Here is a 21,217-nt window from a genome sequence, read left to right as displayed (position 1 = left end):
CTTTGAAGGAAAGGCCTCATTGGGACCATTATTGGGTTGACAAGGAGGAAAAAGGCATTCTCTTCCCCTTCCTCAAACAGGGACATCATACACACTGTACCTTTAAAGCACATTTGAATCACATCCCCCCCCCAAGGAATTCTGGTCGCTATAGTTTATCCTTTACAGGATTACAATTTGCAACAACCTTTAAATAACACGTACCCCAAATTCTTCAATGGGGAAAATGTTCTTTGTATTTGCCCTAAAGGTACATATGCAGCCTACACACTTCTGTTGAGCTGTACCCACTAAATAAAAGTCTCCATATTCCCAGAAAAAGATGTTCAAGGAAGGTGGCTTTTGTATATATCGTGGGCCTATGAAACAACTGTTCTCTTTCATACGTAACACAGCTTGGGAACCAGACATTTGCCAGAAATCTACGCTCAAATTTGATGGTATGTGTTTGCTGGTTTTTCGTGGAAATCCAAAACTGCTTGCAACCCATCTCCAAAATATAGCTAGAACTCATTTTAAAACAATGACTCATTTTAAACACAACATCCCTTCCTAGTTTTACTTGAATCTCTATAGAAGGTCTGAAGAACTCATCGCAAACTTCTTTTTCCTATCTGCATGCAAGTACGAAAAATGGGGGTTGACAAGTCTCTTGCAGACCCTTCACTGCTAGTGGGCCATATTTCGCTTTGAGGGCCACAAATTGTGCCAACCTACTAGAGTAAAACTAGCAGAGGCTATATTTTTAACAGAAAACGGGAAGAGGGAAATGTTTCCAGTTTCCATCATGCATTCACTTGATTTTAATGATATTGCTTGTATATGGCTTACAGATTTTAAAAACATTAAGTAGTTTATAATGAAATAACATGACATGACAACCAAAAAAGCATGAAGTGAATGGAACCACTACTGTCACTTAGAGAGGTGTCTGTTAAGGATGTAAGGAAGCCAAAGAAATGGGATGAAGAGTTCACTGGCTACTGGACCCTTATTTCACACCCTTACCCAAACTGCTGCTATTGTGGCTTTCATAGGTGAAATTAATTTTCTAGCATACAGGAAGCCAAAACCTTATGTGACCTGCTGTATCATTGCTACCAATGACAGGCTGCCATTTTCTTTCAGAGCAAAATGATATTGGCATGTGAAAACTGAACAATTCAATTCTTTTGTTGGGTGACCTCATACAAAAGACTTACGTGTCTTTAAAACAACAAGGAATTGCTTCAGAAGAATGGCCCTTGTTTTTAACAAGAGCGAAAAAAAGAGTTATGTATTACGTTTTCTAAAATACATAGTGCCCTTTCCACCACTCCCCATCTCTCCTTGCTTTTCCTTCCTAGTAAGGAAGATTTGAGGCATGACAAGAATTGTTATTAGTTGAAGCAACTTTTCCTGGGCAGCTAACAACCTCCTCAAATATCCTGTCATTTCACCAAACCAATTCTGTTCGCTTGCAGCCCTTCAGCTGAAAAATCTCTCATCCATTCTCTTTCAACACTAAACACTGTATACAGGGCTACCATGTTATATGAAAATCAGTTATTGTTGTTGTTGTTTAGTCGTTTAGTTGTGTCCGACTCTTCGTGACCCCATGGACCAGAGCACGCCAGGCACCCCTGTTTTCCACTGCCTCCTGCAGTTTGGTCAAACTCATGTTAGTAGCTTCGAGAACACTGTCCAACCATCTCGTCCTCTGTCGTCCCCTTCTCCTTGTGCCCTCAGTCTTTCCCAACATCAGGGTCTTTTCCAGGGAGTCCTCTCTTCTCTTGAGGTGGCCAAAGTATTGGAGCCTCAGCTTCAGGATCTGTCCTTCCAGTGAGCACTCAGGGCTGATTTACTTCAGAATGGATAGGTTTGATCTTCTTGCAGTCCATGAGACTCTCAAGAGTCTCCTCCAGCACCATAATTCAAAAGCATCAATTCTTCGCCAATCAGCCTTCTTAATGGTCCAGCTCTCACTTCCATACATCACTACTGGGAAAACCATAGCTTTAACTATACGGACCTTTGTTGGCAAGGTGATGTCTCTGCTTTTTAAGATGTTGTCTAGGTTTGTCATTGCTTTTCTCCCAAGAAGCAAGTGTCTTCTAATTTCGTGACTACTGTCACCATCTGCGGTGATCATGAAACCCAAGAAAGTAAAATCTCTCACTCCCTCCATTTCTTCCCCTTCTATTTGCCAGGAGGTGATGGGCCCAGTGGCCATGATCTTAGTTATTGACTACAGTTTAATTGTGTGTGTGTGTTCAAATAGACACAATATACAAAACTAGGTAAATGATGTGCAGGGCTATTTTTCTAGAAAAAGAAGTGCCAGAACTCACCATGTGAGTTGCGGACATATCCAGAATACAGCAGCCTCAAGCGGTGTCCGGGCGAAAATTGGCTAAATGTGCAGGGAAATCCAGATATATGGCAACCAATGTCAGCGGTGTCGTTTTTGCCAATTTTAAAAAAAGTACTGGCAATATTTAAACATGGCAAAGGGGGGGGGACCCTGGATCTTCCTAATGTAGTTGATCCTAATGGTAATCATTTAGTTCACTTAAATTATTCATGCTTCATTGTAAGAGCTGGAAAGGAAAAATTAAAATCCTTCCAGATGAAATCAACAAAAGCAAACATGAGGGGTGTTTTGTGAGTAAGCTAATGGTTTTTGACACCTAAGGAACCAGCTTGAGGCTCCTGCCCAGGAAACAATCATGATCTCTGCCAAGTGTCCTTTTAATATATTGGGATACAGGAATCTAACCCGACAGCCAAGAAGTCACCCAAACAGGGGCAATGTATTTCAAGCTACAGTCTCTTTTCCTTGTGTGTGTGTGGGGAGGGCGGGGGAAGATTATGAACACAATTTTACCTAAAAGAGAAACCAGCAATTTACAAATTGTACTGAAGCGCAAAGAGCTCTTACTGCTTGTTATAGTTGCACGTAACAGCTTGAATCATCGTTACTGATTATAGACAAAAAAATGATTTTCTACTTATTTTCCCCTCCAATTGTGATTTCAGAATAGTCATTTGCTGCAAACTGTACTAAGCAACTGAGTAGAGAAAAGCATTTTAAAAATTAGGAAGTATAGGTCCAGAGGGGCGATGAAAGGAGTCTGCAACCCATATGTGGGTTCAACTAGAATGGTAGGATTAAAGTCATTTTAGTGCCATTGAAATTGATTTCCAGTGAGACTAAAGTGGCCCAAAACCAGGGCATTGTGCATCGGAAGCAGAGTACAGGTCTCAAAAAATGACAAAGGGCTCATACATAATGGCAGAAAAGCATGTACAACTGCAGGTTATGGTTAGTGAGAAAGATGTTGTATCAGCACATAAAAAACACATTCCTCAACATTGTGTTTTGCTCACTATATGCAAGAAATGGCTTCGCAATTACTGGTTCACTGCAGCCAAAGGACGGAGCAAGTAAAACCACATTTTCTGACCTTGCAGACACAACTCTAATTGCTATGAAGAATCTTGTTTACATATAAAAAAATCCAATAAGCAGAGTGGATGGGTCAGCTCATCAAAAGCTAGGATCCTAAGGGACTTTTTGAAGTTAGTTGACAAATTAACAACTTTCCATCTGTATACTTGCTAGTGCTCAAGGGAGTCCATTCTAACTCTATGATGTGAAGACTTTAAAAAATACAATTTGTTTAGTCTTTTCATCATTTGGTCCACATAGGCAAATGGCTCCGTGCCTAAACACACACGACCATCCTAAATTACAGGGATCAAATGGAGGTCCAGAGACATGTTCCTCCTACAATTCTGATGATCACAGCAGATGGACACTGCAATCAGTATGGTCAGGGGCAGAATGCACTTCTATGGAGTCAGCAAGTGATGAAAGTCGTCAAGCCATCGTTATGAATGAAGCCAGGCTAAAGGCAAAGATGCATCTTTTAAGAAGCATCTATGCTAAGCAGAAATGGGACGCGGGTGGCGCTGTGGGTTAAACCACAGAGTCTAGGACTTGCCGATCAGAAGGTTGGCGGTTCGAATCCCCGCAACGGGGTGAGCTCCCATTGCTCGGTCCCAGATCCTGCCAACCTAGCAGTTCGAAAGCACGTCAAAGTGCAAGTAGATAAATAGGTACTGCTCCAGTGGGAAGGTAAATGGCGTTTCTGTGCACTGCTCTGGTTCGCCAGAAGCAGCATAGTCATGCTGGCCACATGACCCGGAAGCTGTACGCCGGCTCCCTCGGCCAATAAAGCGAGATGAGCGCTGCAACCCCAGAGTCGTCCGCGACTGGACCTAATGGTCAGGGGTCCCTTTACCTTTTATGCTAAGCAGAAACATTAAATGTTGGTAAAAATGAGGTTGTAACACATTTGACTCTGGTGCAGATTCTTTTTAAAAAACAAAACAAAACACCAATTTCTTTCAACAGAGATATGAGAGAGCAGCGCATCAGGCTAACTATAACTTTCAATATAACTAGACTACAAAAAGTATCACTCATTCAAATAATTTTGTGTGAATGTGACCATTCCCAGGAGGCATGGCTTGCTGTAGTCCAACCAATCAAGGAAACATTACTTTACACATGTCTGTAATGAGAGGGAATACACATATGGATCAAGAAATTATTATTACAGTGCTCACCTGCTTCCCCCATGCTCTGGAAATAGCTATATGAACAATTGTTCTGAGGTTGCCTTTTCCTCTACCTGCCTGTAACTAAAAGCTTTATGTAAGGTGATATCAAAAAAGTTTAAGGTACTTCCACAACAGAAATTTGAAATTTGGTACATAGCCCAATGACAGAATAAAAAGCCCCCCCCCCCCCAAAAAAAAACCTCAGTTCATGAAGTGTGCCTCACAAAAAGGCAACAAAGAAGAAGAAGAGGAGGAGGAGGAGGAGGAGTTTGGATTTGATATCCCGCTTTATCACTACCCGAAGGAGTCTCAAAGCAGCTAACATTCTCCTTTCCCTTCCTCCCCCACAACAAACACTCTGTGAGGTGAGTGAGGCTGAGAGACTTCAGAGAAGTGTGACTAGCCCAAGGCCACCCAGCAGCTGCATGTGGAGGAATAGGGACGCGAACCCAGTTCACTAGATTACGAGTCCACCGCTCTTAACCTCTACACCACACTGGCACGGAGTAAGCCACAGCACAGATAGGAAGTTCTCCTGGAGTTCTCCATAAAGAAAAAGGCAGCTCAGAATTTCAACAGTGGTTTAGCATACATATGTTGTACAACACACATACGCACATGTTTTAAACAACTACTTCTCTTACCTCAGCTTTTATTTTATTGTCTCCAAAGCAGAGGTGCTGTAAGTAGGCAGCAGCGTTGGATTGTACTGAGGGGAACTGATGCTGTAACATCTGAATGACTTCTGGAAGTTCCGGGTCTCTCCATCCAAACTCTCTGTGCACAAAGAAACGAGAAGGGATTTAGCAGTTGCTCTAATGACGACAGCAGCACCTATACTTGTTCATGCCCATAGTTTTAGTGCACCAAGCTCAGGAAATGTATAGGGTTTTTGTTGTTGGTATCACTGCCATAATGAAAGTAGACGGTAACCAGTATCATGACTACCCAGAAATTTAAAAACCACTGTGATTAGAGAAAGGTAGCTTTGGCTAGATTAGTTTTCTCAAAGTTCTATTATTCTAAAATAATAGAAATGAAATGCACTATAGGAAGCCCTGATAAAGATTAAGAAAACAAAAAAACATACAGAAACACAGCCATTATGCACAACCATGCTTTCTCACTGACGATGAACAGAGCCTATCCCAAGTACCAGATCTGGGCTGGGAGTTGGGAGAGAAGCAGTATCAGAGGACGGGCATTACCTAAAGAGCTCCACAGGACTGCAACAAAGAACTTGGGCTCAACTGTGGGATGCCAGTTCTCCTTAGTTCAGAGCCTTGAGACTGGCACTATGCCTACAAGCATGCAAAATCCTCATGCTCCTTATCTTAAGTTAGATTGGACCAATGCAGTGCTCTTACAGGAAAGTATCCCAGGGTTGAATCAAGTTTGGAAACGCATCCAGGTTACAAATGTGCTCACTGTTTTCTCACATTATCTACCTGGATGCACCATGAGCACTTGGTACACTTCATGACTTATTGTGTGCCAACCTATGCTTAATATCCATATTTCTATATCACAAACCACAACCAAACACTTCATCCCCACCACCATTTGCTTGTTATTTGTGTTATAACCCCACCCCTCACTACCTCTAGAGAGGAGGAAGGGGATATGAACATGGCCCTGAGCCACAACGAAGGATGGAGCAATTGTCAAGAAGCAGCACAAAATCAAAAGTAGGTGAAGCATCAATCAGAACCTGATCTATCACTAACCTCCAGCTGCACCAAGAAGTGAGAGCTATCAAAATGTGTCTGCTTGAGAAATGGGTTTATATGCATGGATTTGTGCAAACCCCCAAACTACGAAAACCAGGAAATAAGTTCAGAGAATGATGACTGTCTGAGGAACAGTTGGACGATTACTGCAACAACTAATTTGAAGATGAGCATGCAAGACCAAAGGTGCTCAGGACAAAGGGCTGGATCCCGACTTAGTCATAATTAGAACAGAACCCCCTGAAAGCAGCTGGACCCAAGTTAGTCAGAACTACCAAATTCTGTTAATTTTAATGAGTCTACTAAGTTTGGACCCAGCACAATATATCTAAACTTCAATTTTAACAACCCAAGTGGATAAGCGTCCTTCAGAATTGCTATAAAGGCTGTTAATTTTTGCTTGCGTGGAATGTTGAACGGGGAGTTTAGAACAAGTATATCAAAGCAAACCTATAGGGTCATATTAAGTGTTGCTGTTCCCTTAGTGCAGAAGACTTCTACAACATAGGGGGTTAGATTAGATGACCCTTGGGGTCCCTTCCAACTGATTCCCATCCTCTTCCCTTCCAAGCACCTCATAATCTGCTCCAGAAGGTTGGAGGATGCCTCTGAGCAGTTTTTGAGGGCGTGCAGGGAGAGGAGGGGAAGGAGAAGTCCTGTTACATGAACAGAATTCTGCATGCACAGAGTTGGATACAACCCAGAACATTCTATTAGTGCCTTAATTAATGCTTGGCCTCTAGAAAAATGTATATGAACAATATGTATCTCTTCTTTTGAAGAAATCAAAAGTAGCCGGACTGCAGAAAATTCTTAAATCTCCTTTGCAGAAAAGGATGAGATATGTATTCGACCCATATTAAATTTAATAATTTCTCATGTTCTCTATCATAGAGTTATGTTTGCACTTCTGTTTATCATCCACCTCCCAAACTTGGCAAAATATTTATCAACAGCAATCACACATAAAAAAACATGACTAAATAAAGCTAACGGGGCGTGTGGTTAAAGTTGCGATTACATATAAAACTGCATGATTGCTGCAAGTCTGCTGCCTATTTCCCCACTCTTGAGGTACAGAACTTTCCAGAAATCATAGTCAACATTATTCACCACAAGGACTAACTGGCCACTCAGGTTGACAACTGTTCTGTTGTTATATTCTTACCAGAGACGAAATTTCAGGCCAAGTTTTCAGTCTGAATATTCTGCTTTGATGCAATTACTTAACTTAGTTTTCTCCATGGCTATGTACACATTAGCGACTCAAAACGCAGTGAGGTGGTTCTCCTCCACTGAGTTTCAAGTTGTTGTACACACCAGAGAGGCGGTCACCAACTCCTCCAACCGCTTTTCACGATCCTGTCACCTGCGCCTGAGCTGTCATCCACACACGTACAATGACTTTCTCAAATGTACACACCTCAGCTTAACTGCAAAGTGAATGTAGCTTAAGTTTTCCTTTCGGATTGAAGTTTAGTTTGAGGGAAAGTGCATCAAAAACAGCAGTATTTCTCAAGAAACTACAGGAAAGCTCTGCATCATCGATTGAAAAGTCAGCAGTGAGAGCGCAGTGGAGCCAGAGTAAATGGGCATGCGTACACGGCCTGTGTCTCTACTAAACAGTGATTTTAACAGCTGACAGATTTTGCGTTTCAATACGAGTTTAGTCTAAATGAACTGACAACTTGCAAACTCCTACTGCATGAGTAACTCATACATCTGCATCTCTTCAAATAGAGGAAATGAAGTGGCAGTTTCAACCATGAATGTTTAATAAAAACTGAGTAGTAGAACCACTGTTACATACACAGCCATCTTTATTTTCCATTCTGTTTTATTTTAAAGCAACACCCACAATTTAATTTTGTTGTCTTTCCTCACACTGGTGTGTTTTAGCCTCAGAACAACCCTGTGCGGAAGGTTAGTCATGGAGGACTCAAACTGGCAATGTAATATCTGAAAATAATATACTGATGCATGTGCATGGATAACTGGATTCCTCGCTTTAAACCCCAATACTCTAGTCACTTCAACATGCTAGTGAGCTCATCCTGTCAACATGTTGCTAGACTCCAACCCAGAATTTACAAAAATTGGTCCAGTGGCAGTTTAATGTATCTTTTGGCAGGCTTAAAGTACTTGGTAAATTTGCATGAAACTACAGAAGCTTGGCACTTAAACTATTTTTAAAAATGTGGTTGTACTAATTGGGTTGGAGCCATAGAAATGCATGTATAATATAGGGCTGGTGAAAGGTAGCCACCCCCCCCAAAAAAAACCCCACCCTGGAGAAAGGTAGGGGACCCTCATGTATGGGATGGGCTTTGGCATGGTGGAAGACAGGGTTTCTGGAAAATTGATGTAGGCAACTACCATTAGTAGGAGTCATCAGAAGACGTTGCCTCTGTCTGATTTTCTGGGGGGGGGGAACCTTTCCCTCAGACCCCTATTTCAAAGCCTACCCCATTCAGTAGTGCCCCTGAACCTCCTGGCTATTAGCAGCGAAGGCTGTGAAGTGGTCAAATCAGCTTCTAACAACCGTGTTAGACACTCCCCCCCCCCTTGATCCAAAACATTTCGAAGAACCTTCATGTAAGTTACATACAATGTGATTTCTGTGTTAGCTGTTTCTGGGTTACTGAGGGAATAAAAGGAAGCCAACAGCAGGAGTACTTGCGCAAGAAGTAGCACAGATAATCAAATTCACAAATTTCACATGGAGTCATGAATGCAAGCCAAAGCTTTCCAAATGCATAGGATGTCTCTTTGTTTTGAATTTTTAAAGAAGACCTGTAGTATGCATTTCCTCTGTGCTATGAGAAGAATTTCATAGCAAATGTTTATGCTTGCAATAAATCTGTTTTTATTCTAAAACATCAAAGCAGGTAAGAAACTGGTATGTGATTGCCGTTTTATAAGCAGATGCTCTGCAAAACTGTTAAAAATTGTTTTTAGCCGTTGCTAAATTTGCAGCTAAATGGCTTGATAAATATGTTGAATTAAGCCACTCTAATAACTGCCCCATACTCTAGGTGTACAATATTCTTATAATTTTTTTAAAAAGTGTTTTAAAATAAAGATGGTGAGCATGAGCTAATGAGACTTAAGGGAATATTTCTTTGGAAAAGGACTATTTTCAAGTACTGCAAATATTGATTGCAATGGACTATTCTGGCTTGAATCCAGTGTTTGCATGAGCAAAAGCCATTTGCCCAGCTACGCTTTCCCACCTCTCCAGCCCACTAAAAAACCTCTCTCAGAGGGTGGAAAACTATCAGGAAAGGCCTGGGATATGATATGCTGGGGCTGTAGCAGGAAAGAACTGGAGAAGATTGGGTGGAGGCAGTTTGCCTCTCAGTCATTTCCTGAAGGTCTCCTAGTGTTTGGGGGAGGGGAGGGGGGGGACAGCATTTGTGTATGTATGTGTTTTCAAGTGGGAGGAGAAGTCTTGCAAATATCCGGTTTCTGGTCATACAAATTCTGGATCAAAGCCTCTGTTTAAACACAACACGCTTAACTTAATTTTGTTAAAGATCTAACAGAGACAGAATTCTATTGAATTACTGTTCAGTCCAGCATCACAGCAATTTTTCACATTTAGTTTTTAGTGAATCGCATTCAAGGTATACCTAACATTAGTCACTGACAGTTGTAGATACTATTTTTTTTACTTAATACAAATTTACAGTGTGGGTGGCGCTGTGGGTTAAACCACAGAGCCTCAGGCTTGCCGATCAGAAGGTCGGCGGTTCGAATCCCTGCAATGGGGTGAGCTCCCGTTGCTCGGTCCCTGCTCCTGCCAACCTAGCCATTCGAAAGCACATCAAAGTGCAAGTAGATAAATAGGTACCACTCCGGCGGGAAGGTAAATGGTGTTTCTGTGTGCTGCTCTGGTTCGCCAGAAGAAGCGGCTTAGTCATACAGGCCACATGACCCGGAAGCTGTACGCTGGCTCCCTTGGCCAATAAATGAGATGATCGCCACAACCCCCGAGTTGGCCACGACTGGACACCATAAACTTGAGCAAGATCAGATCTATGAACACACATGATGACACTGAGCTAATTGGGAACGAGTACTTAAAACTCCTGTTACTAGGCTATCCTTTTGATGCTAATTCTTATGATATATTTGAGTTTCAGGATGAGTATTTTTATAATCATCATGACAAAAGGTATCAACCATGTTCTCCAGCTCATGGAAGTATACTTTGATCTAATCTTCTTCACTGGATTCAACCCAAAGATTTTTTTGGGGGGGGGAGAAAAGTTCAGCTTTCGGGGGGCAAAGTTATTGAACTTTTTTTTAGTTTTGCCCAAAGTTGTGGAGATACTTTTGGTAGCTGATGGTGAGGAAGACTTCTGCCTCAGACCCTGAGGAGCCACTCTCAGAGTAAACAGAACTTAGCTAGATTGACAGAGTAGTCTGATTCAATATTAGGTAGCTTACTATGTTACACTGATTGTATAATGTATTTACATGTATTCATGCCTCATTCTTCAACCCTGAAGGGTTTCCAGAGTGCCGCACAGTGAATTTGAAACAAGTAATCATCAACATTGAAACTTCAGTGCATTGAATATGGTAAAAGTCAAGTAAGAAGTATACATACATATATAATTTTATTGATATGCAGCCTTTCCATAGTTCAAACCATGCTCAAGGCGGCTTAGGACATGACAAAAATACACAATTACAACAACAAAAGTAGCCATAAATAAAACATCAAAAAATGCACAAACCAAACGATTTCCACAAAATCATAATTAAGATCTGCAATAAAGATACAAAAAATAATGCCTATAACATCAACAACCCCCAGCTAAACAATACCCCAAAGTACACGAATAGCACTCCAGATTCAACATAAGACTGTGAACTACAGCTAAAGCCAAATCTCTCTCTTTATTTCTTTCTTTTGCCAAGGAAACATTCTCACTGGAGCAACAGCAGCCATCTACCATATGCCTAGAAACTGAGAAGAAGAATTTGCTCATTTCCCCGCAACTCTCCCCTTTCTGAGTCAAGTGTTATGCACCAAAATGAGAGAAGACACTTGACGGTCAAAAGCAAGAAAATGAAGTCAGTAAAGTTATGTTCCACGTTCTGCCCCAACTCTTTCCACTGAACGCTGGTCTTAGTAGGGAACTGTTTAAGGAAGGATAACAGACCCAGCATGCCTCATTGTTGGCAAAGGCGAATTACTTTAACAGCATGTTTTCGTAAGTGCCACTGAAGCCGTTTCCTTCTGCTAGCAGCACACCTGTGAATACTAGACAGCCCAAGTGTTGACTGAGTGCGCAGCTCAACTATATGTGTACACAGATTGTATATTCATTGAATGTAACCACATGTGGACTCCCCTGTAGCTGGGTGGTCACTGACCATATTGACATAAGTGGCCAAGCTGCAACATGGTAATAGAGCTTTAACTGCTAGCCAAGATAAGAAGATTCCTTCCTTACCACCTGCTCTTAAACTAACTTGCTATCTGCTCTAGATTCAAACTATACCTAGACACTGAGTGGGGGCTGTTGGAGAGCTGTGGTGTGCACTGACTTGACAATAATAACTTCAGAGTGACACCACTGGTATGGACTAAGACCGCAATACTGCAGCACTGTAACAACTGGAGTGAATATTCCCAATGAAATTTAAATATGATTAGCGTGTAAAGCATGCAACCTCTCTTTCGTATTTTGGCAGGTGAGTGTACAATGTTTGAAAGAAAGATTAAAACACGAGTAAAAACGGTGAAAAGTCCCCCCCCAGCAGAATTACCAGCAATTTGTTGGTCGCCTGCAGTGCTGTGGCAAAGCATTTATCTTCATTTGCATAGGATTCTGACGGTAACTGCTTCAGAGAGGAACTGCTATAAACGAGCATGTGCGTGTCGATTAAGAGAACACAGGCATTTTAAAGAGCGTATGTCTCACCATTTGGCATCCCGAGGATACTTTTCCAACACCAGTTTTACGCTGAAGCTGTGAGGGCAGTTATGACAAAGGTCCCTTATTTTCAATTCTTGCAAGGGTTAATTTTCAATGTGTTAGTTTCTAGGGCTAATTTACGCTATTAGAGCAGAACATTCGCATCTGATCAAGCAGTTGGCATACAGAAACACAGACACCAACATCTACCCCTTTCTGGGCAATGCTGCCTGCAAGCAACTTTGGAGAGAAGATTTATGTAGGAACCATATGTTGGAAAATGACACCAAACATTTATCATAAAAAGAAAAATGCTTCTAAGTCTGCTGTGACAAATATATTTTTTTATGATTTTTTTTAAACCTGCTTTTTTTGTTATTTTGCTTTACTGTTAACGTGGTTTTCGCTAAGATTTATATTTTCGTAAGTTTAATTTTATCACAGAGAAGCAGAGCAAAAATAGGAACGCAGGGCAATAGTATCAAAACAATAACAGTCACACCTCAGGTTACGATTGCTGCGGTTTGCACGTTTTCGGGATGCGGACTGCGCCTAACCCGGAAGTACTGAAACGGGTTATTTCTGGGTTTCGGCGCTTGCACATGCGCAGAAAAACAAAATGATGTCACACGCATACGCAGAAGCGCCGGAACGCATCACGCGCATGCGTAGCCCTTCAGGCTGCGGATTGAGAATGTGCCTCCCGAACAGATCATGTTCGCAACCCAAGGTATGACTGTATTGAAAAGCTTTCCAAACCACAGTTCTTGCAGCTGCTTGATTATCTAGCATGTTCTTAAAGCATTAAAGTCATTTTTTTCCAACTGGCATAGCCTTTGGAAAAAAGAAAAGGAAAAAAAGAAAGAAGGGAAATTAGAAAGATGCTAACCCACCCATGAGTGCTGCCAAAGTAGAAGAGCGTCGCACAAGTTTGCTTGTATTAAGAATGTAAGAAGAGTCCTGGTGGATCTGATCATAAAGCTAATTTAAGTCAGCTGGATATTTCTGGGAAGGCATAAAAGCAACACCCTTCATCTTTTACCTTCGACTACCTGACATTCACAGGTATACATGGAGGCTCTGATTACTAGAGCCACCACTGCTCTCTGTCCGGGGGAAGGGAAATACAGTCGTACCTTGGTTTTTGAACAGCTTAGTTCCTGAACGTTTTGGCTCCCGAACATCGCAAACCGGTTTGCGAACTATTTTTGGAAACCGGCGGGGCTTCTGCGGCTTCTGATTGGCTGCAAGAGCTTTCTGCAGCCAACCAGAAGCCATGATTTGGTTTCCGAACGTTTTGGAAGTCGAACGGACTTCCAGAACAGATTCCGTTCGAATTCCAAGGTACAACTGTACTGGAATGATTACAACTTGCACCCCGTCACACAGTAACCTATGTGCTGTTTGGTCAGTCCTTAGAGCCGTGGCATAACTCTGCATTTATTATTTCTAATTCTTAAACCACTTTGCATCAAGGGGCTTTGTCAGGGAGTATCAAAAAGGATGGTTTTGCCATTCTTGCTAGGCATAAGTTGAGACTTAAACTGCTAAAGCCAATGCATCAAATTAGACTGAAAGCAATTGGCACAGAGTAAGCACGAGACGGATCATAATGATTAATAGAGTCTGAATCAGGCTTTGTTTCCAGAGCAGTTCCTTGTCCTTTTTTAAAAATAATAATAATAACAATTCTAATTTAGACTGCAAAGTGTGGGCCATTTAATTCCCAGTGGAAAATGAGGCTAGACTTAACGCCTCACAGAATGCAGGATCAATGTTTGAAATCCATGCTTCCGTTCTTTAATCTGCTTCATCAAAATAAGACTCGTGAAATATTATGCGGCCATGAAAACATTAACGAAATAAAAGCAGTTAAATGGCTGTTTTCTCTGCCTTATGCTAAATCTTTCTATCTTTATGTACATACACTGCATCTTAGTAACCTAAACATGGCTATTTGAACATGCATGGGATATGGTCTATCTATCTGCAAACTGGAACAGACACTGATGATGTACCAACACGGACATACTAAATCGTTTTTATTTTCTCTCCCTGCAAGAGTTTGTCGCGATGCATATTGCAGATTTAAAAATGCTTTGAAATACACCGTTCTCCTAAGAGCTTCTTTCTCAAGTCTCAAAATAGGGTGGGATAGAATCCTGGCTGGGGACTATTGTTCATCCCGCAGAAGCTGGCAGAGAGGACAGCTTGCTGGAGCGAAACAACCAGAGCTAAATTCTCTGCAGTTTGTGGCAGCTGGTGATAAAGAGAAGCATCCTTTGCGCCTTTCTGCTTAAAGATTCTTTGCCTTGATGCCTTTGGGGGACTGGTAGAGACATCACCTTGCCAACAAAGGTCCATATAGTAAAAGCTATGGTTTTCCCAGTAGTGATGTATGGAAGTGAAAGCTGGACCATAAAGAAGGCTGATAGCTGAATAATTGATGTTGTTGAATTATGGTGCTGGAGGAGACTCTTGAGAGTCCCATGGACTGCAAGAAGATCAAACCTATCCATTCTTAAGGAAATCAGCTCTGAGTGCTCACTGGAAGGACAGATCTTGAAGCTGAGGCTCCAATACTTTGGCCACCTCATGAGAAGAGAAGACTCCCTGGAAAAGACCCTGATGTTGGGAAAGATGGAGGGCACAGGGAGAAGGGGATGATAGAGGACAAGATGGTTGGACAGTGTTCTTGAAGCTACCAGCATGAGTTTGACCTGCGGGAGGCAATGGAAGACAGGAGTGCCTGGCCTGTGGGGTCACAAAGAGTCGGACACGACTAAACGACTAAACAACAACAACAAGGCAGGAAGGAGCTCAAAAGCCTCAGGCGAGAGAAAGAACCATATCTTGCTTTGTCCACATAAAGGACACCCTCGCATCTTCACAGGATCTCAGTCTCATCCAGTGGCCTCATAGGTCATAAAAGGATGGGGAACAATTCTACAGCAATAGGAGTCAGTCTCTTTGATTAATAGCCAAGGGAGGGAAGCAGCAGGTCACAACTTTTGTGGGTAAGGTGAGACGTTTATGCACTCACTCTGTTGTGATTTTGGTCTCGTTTTTATGACCTCTATCCATACTGACAACAAGTTCATAGTACAGTGATACCTTGGTACTCGAATGGCTTAGCTCCTGAACAAATCGGCTCCCAAACGCCGCAAAGTGTTCTGGTTTGCGAACATTTTTTGGAAGGCGAACGTCCAACGCGGCTTCTGCTTGAGTGCAGGAAGCTCCTGCAGCCAATCAGAAGCTGAGTCTTAGTTTTCAAACCGTTTCAGGAGTCGACGGACTCCTGGAATGGATTAATTTTGAGATCCAGGGTACCACTGTATTTTACATTTCCACTCACAGAAGCTGACCCTGAATAACTGATGAACAGCAGTGTTAAACACACAAAATGGTGAGAAGTCACAGAAATATGACCAGTTACAATTTCTCTGTAACAATCACTACATACATGTTCTTACCCCTAAATAAACAGAGACTCCTAAAATCCTAAGTGCTCCCACTTGAATCAGATTCACTCTTATTCTGGTTATCTATTGTTTTCCAGTGGTGATCTTCCACTGAGCCAGTTTTGTGGGGAAAAAGAGCCTAGAATGCTAGTTTAGCTTTGCGAAAAGAAATTCCTTGGAGATTGAAAGGAGAGGAGAAGTCGGTGCAATGCAATTATCATGCATGTAAACAATTCTGAGGGGATATAGGGTGTTAAGGGAAGGGTAGTACCTCTGTTGGGGGACATGTTGTGCTCCTTCTGGGATAGTTTGTCCACCTTTTGTCCCCCACCCTGCACTCAGCTCTCACCTATGGCTCCTAGAAGCTGTCAGCATGTGACAGTGGCCACACCTTGGGAATGGCTTTGACTGGTCGTCAGATGAGGGTAGCCAATGGGTCTCAAACCCTCGAGTTAGAGAGTTCCTTAGCAATGCAAAGAAAGGTTCCAGCCATTTGAGCAGACTAGACAAATAGTGGGTCCCATGACCAAGAAAGCGGTCTTGGTGTAGAGGTAAGTGAAGGGCAGATGGGGCTCGTCAACCTGGGAAGATAGCCCATCTAGGAGAAGGAAAACTCTGATCCTAAGCCTCTGCTGCCTTGCAGGATACCTTCAGGAATAAGCCCTAAACAAATCTAGAGTGCAGTCTTCTCAGGTGGTTGGATGGGATGTTGTACGCCTCCTTACAGAAACTTCTGCAGCCAAGCTTGTGGCCAAATATATTGTTCTGCTTTCATCTAGACCAGGGGTCAGCAAACCTTTTCAGCAGGGGGCTGGTCCACTGTCCCTCAGACCTTGTGGGGGGCCGGACTATATTTTTTTTGGGGGGGAAATGAACGAATTCCTATGCCCCACAAATAACCCAGAGATGCATTTTAAGTAAAAGGACACATTCTACTCATGTAAAAACACCAGGCAGGCCCCACAAATAACCCAGAGATGCATTTTAAGTACCGTATTTTTCGTTCTATAGGGCGCACCGGCCCATAGGACGCACCTCTTTTTTTGGGGGGGGAATGAATAAAAAAAAATTATTCCCCCCCCCAGCCGCGGCTGCCGCCCCAAGCCTTGCGCACACCTGCCCGAAGCACGGGGCACCCTCCGGAGGGCTCCCCGTGCTTCGGGTGACAGGCTGCCGCCCCAAGCCTCACGCGCTCGGCGGGACCTCCCGCCGGGCGCGCAAGGCTTGCGGACACTCGCCCAAAGCACGGGGAGCCCTCCGGAGGGCTCCCGGTGCTTTGGGCGACAGGTTGCCGCGCCAAGCCTCGTGCGCTCCCGCCGGGCGCGCAAGGCTTGCGGACACTCGCCGGGGCTGGAGGCTGCTGCCCGCAAGCCTTGTGAGCCCGCGGGAACTCCCGCCAGGCTTGCAAGGCTTGCGGATAGCTTCCTGAAGCCTGGAGAGTGAGAGGGGTCGGTGCGCACCGATGCCTCTCGCTCTCCAGGCTTCAGCGAAAGCCTGCATTCGCACCATAGGACGCACACACATTTCCCCTTCATTTTTGGAGGGGGAAAAGTGCGTCCTATGGTGCGAAAAATACGGTAAAAGAACACATCCTACTCATGTAAAAACACGCTGATTCCTGGACCGTCCGCAGGCCGGATTTAGAAGGCAAATGGGCTGGATTCAGCTCCTGGGTCTTAGTTTGCCTACCCAAGCTCTGGACCACATCAGTGAGACTGAGTCTTGTCGTCTGGGCAGCCCAGGACCTCCATACACACTGCCCAGGCTTGCGCCCCGGGGAGATCACTTTGGTGGTGCTAAAGCAGCTGTTTTGACCACTCCAGGAGGTGCACTCCATTGTCTCTCAAGACAGATGAACACCAACAAAAACAATTCTGAATGCCATTTATGGAATGGCATAAAACAGAGTACAAAAGGCCCATGTATTCCTCCACAGGTTCTATGATCTGGACAGGATGACCTATTCTATGTACCAACACCAAGAGGGATTCCATATGGGGGCGCACAAGTTAAATCATTGTTTGGAACATTAGCCTTCTTCTCCTACGGAGTTTCCCTTAGATGAGTAAGGCTGTTTTGCTTTTAAAAACATTTTCAGCTGAATGTGGTTAAAACTGATTCTAACCTTAATGCTGCAATGTTTACTATTCTTTCTGATTTTACCCATGAATGAAAACAACATACATATACAACTGTCGCCACTGCATTAGATATCAACTTATGCACTCTCTTTGTTGTGATGTGCAGATTTACAGTTGAAAGCTACTCTCGTAAAAGATGCATTTTCTAAAGTCTGCGCAGCATGAACCATTTGAAGCAAAGAACCCACCCAACCTGTATCTTCATAATGGTACCTTCAACCCATTTAAAGGTTGAAAGGAGTAATGCTAATTGCCTCACGTTTATCGTATTCTGCCAGTGCTGTAAGCACCAGCTGCTTTATCAGCCAAGACTGGCACATTAACAGTCCCTCCTTATCTTCAAGGGAAAGAGAAAAAAGGCAAGACGGGGGAAGAGAATGGGCTACAATGAACAAGCAGAAACGGATTGTAATCTTGATCAAACCAAATCCCGCTGACAGAAAATATGCGAAGACACTTCTCGATTATTAATTATATACAAAGAAATCCCCGAAAGGCACTGGAAATCAGCTACTACTATACCAGTCCAATAGAATCACAGAATCGGAAGCGACCACCAGGGTCATCTAGTCCAACCCCCTGCAATGCAGGAATCTTTTGCCCAACATGGGGCTTGAACCCAGAACCCTGAGATTAAGAGTCTCATATTATGGATTCAGAGGTGTTTTCAGAAGCAGCAGCTTTTCTACACAGCATGTTGTTTTATTTAAGAGATGAAGGTGGACATTTTAAACCATCTTAGAAAGCTGCATTTTCTTTCTTAGATGTGGAAGAGGAAGAAAATGTGACTTATCAAAGCGGTCAGTGCCTGACAATTGCCGATATGGGCTTCCTTGAAGATAGCGGGATTAAAGTAGCTAGAAGGTTACTAGGAGCAGGGGAAATGTGTTCAAAGCATGGCTATTCCTGAGGCCAAATTGAGGTTTATAGCACAATCCGGTGAAGTTAAAAGGGAAGGTCTGTGTGCGCAGCAAAATCACCCTTCATAAACAGCATCCCAGGTGCATCTTCTGCTCTTTGAGGGAATAAATTCAGGGGATCACAGCTCGGATTTCCACACACAGAAGAGGAGCACAGAATCTCCTTTAGGGGGACACGCTTCTGATTAATGTCACAGGACTGAATAAAGTTAGCCATTTGAGTGCTAAGGCATCAGTAGTAATTTTTTAAATCCGTCTTTAAAAAGTGTACCTTTAGAACCTCTGGGGAGCTAAGTACGAAGACTGTCTTACCTGCCAACAACACAGATTGATTTCTTTTTATTTATTTGATCCTCACTTTCTGTTATTTTATTAACACTCTATTCCCTTCCAGAAGCAGGTATAATTGTCTTGGGCAATACATCCCTGTCAGGTGCAATGCTATAGTGCTCTCCTTCTGATCATCCTTCTTCCCAAAGGGAAATTAAATTGCTTTGAAATGTGGCCTTTTCGGTAATTGCTCTCCCATTTAGTGGAGATCAATGATCACTCTCACCTTCCTTTTTACTGCATTATAGCCTTATGAGAAAAGGAACTGTTCCTAAATGCAAAAGGGAGGTGAACAAAGGTCAAACACCAGGTGAACAGGCTACAAAGTTGGCAAACTAGTGGAATTCAGAGGAGGTTAAGGCCCACAAGCTAAGAGTCACAGTATTCATTTTTATCATTTCACTCTAGCCTCTCTTTATCCAGACTAAATATATTTCAACAATTTTTATACCGTGTTGCACTTGGGGGTCAGGTGCAACTAAGGAGTCCCACTGGCAGAAGCCTTTGCAAGGTCTTCCACTAGTGCAATGGGGTCTCTGCCCCTCTCCAACCTACTCCCCAATTTGCTAGGGGACACGACCCCCAGCATGTAGGGAGGGGAGAGTGGAGATCATTCCGTCTGGCAAGCTGAAAGCTTGCACTGATGGAAAGACTGCCATAGTTCTACACCATATTCCCTAAGTCTCTACATGATAGACAGTAAGATTGAAAAGACAGAATAAATATAAAATCATTTAAAACAAACCACAACATCAGAAAACCTACATAGGATGCCTGTTGAAATGAAGGTCTTCGTCTCCCCAGCCTTTCTCATCTCAGCTGGGAGGGAGGTTCAAAAGAATTGGTACCACCACACTGAGCAGTAAATACACCTCCAATTTTATTTTGCAGATCCTTTCCTACTTTTTATCATTGTTAAAATGTCCCTACCTTATCCTTGCCCTGTCTCCTTCCTATTATTACATCAACATGGAAGAAAATGCTGTTCACCTTAGTATTAAGATAAAGAAATCTCACCCACTCTTGGTGTGACAACATCCACTCATCCCAATATTTCTTCACAGTGTTAAATTGAAGGTGGTGAATGGTGCAGAGAGAGGTAATTGGGATAAACATTTCTCTCTCTTTCATCCCACCCCCCAACAACTGAAGAGTCAGCCTAAGATATTAACTGATCAGCTCAGGATAAACTTAATTAACTTAATAGGCTAGCTGAATTTAGGTTTCCCCAAACTCAGTGGGACAAGTTAATCATTACCTGTTCCATTGATTTCAAAAGGAACTAAGTTTAATTGCCACAGCATGCAGTGATGATCACTAGCTTTTGAGTTACTAAACTTGTTAGGCAGAAGCAGATTTTTTGATACAACAGCTAAGAATGGTCCCCCTGTGCTCCCAGTCAGTAGATCTCTGGGGTTACCAGATGCTAAAGACCAACAAAGGAGGGTGATATTCATCATGTCTTGCTCACAAACTTCCCAAACACATCTCAGCAGCTACTATTGGAGGCAGAATGCCAAACTAGATAGGTCTTTTGTCTCACCTATGAAGCCAAATTTATATTCACCTGGGTAAAATTATGTCAGGTATGTCAATGAAAGCAACTGTTCTTTTCTTGTTACACCTGTGTACATGTGCTCACAGGTACTCATCTTGAAACTGTCTTGAGAGAAATTGTAGCACAATAGGACTCTGGCCAGCTCCCGGCACATTTGTCTCCCACTTAACCTCATAGAAAAGAATATTATATACACAGATAAGCAAAATACAATGTTATGCACACCAACCAAAGTAGTAAACAAATAAAAGGTAAAGGTAAAGGTACCCCTGCCCGTACAGGCCAGTCTTGCCAGACTCTAGGGTTGTGCGCTCATCTCACTCTAGAGGCCGGGAGCCAGCGCTGTCTGCAGACACTTCCGGGTCACGTGGCCAGCGTGACAAGCTGCATCTGGCACACGGAACGCCGTTTACCTTCCCGCTGGTAAGCGGTCCCTATTTATCTACTTGCACCCGGGGGTGCTTTCGAACTGCTAGGTTGGCAGGCGCTGGGACCGAACGACGGGAGCGCACCCCGCCGCGGGGATTCGAACCGCC

General features: G+C 43.0%; 1 protein-coding gene across 11 annotated transcripts in view; it reads right to left on the bottom strand.

Annotated features, from left to right (window-relative positions):
- The window catches only part of CTNND2 (catenin delta 2), a 515,372-nt gene that overhangs the window by 119,407 nt on the left and 374,748 nt on the right, over positions 1-21,217 (bottom strand). For all 11 annotated transcript variants that reach the window (XR_008331611.1, XM_053397153.1, XM_053397157.1 and 8 more), the window contains one exon: positions 5,253-5,385. Coding sequence is in view for 10 of the 11 variants with exons in the window: in XM_053397153.1 (XP_053253128.1) it covers positions 5,253-5,385 (133 nt within the window). In the remaining variant the exon portion in view is untranslated. The remainder of the gene's footprint in view (positions 1-5,252; positions 5,386-21,217) is intronic.

Source organism: Podarcis raffonei, chromosome 7 (genome assembly GCF_027172205.1).
Source record: "Podarcis raffonei isolate rPodRaf1 chromosome 7, rPodRaf1.pri, whole genome shotgun sequence".
NCBI classification, from domain to species: domain Eukaryota; kingdom Metazoa; phylum Chordata; class Lepidosauria; order Squamata; family Lacertidae; genus Podarcis; species Podarcis raffonei.
This window is presented reverse-complemented; position numbering and strand designations above follow the sequence as displayed.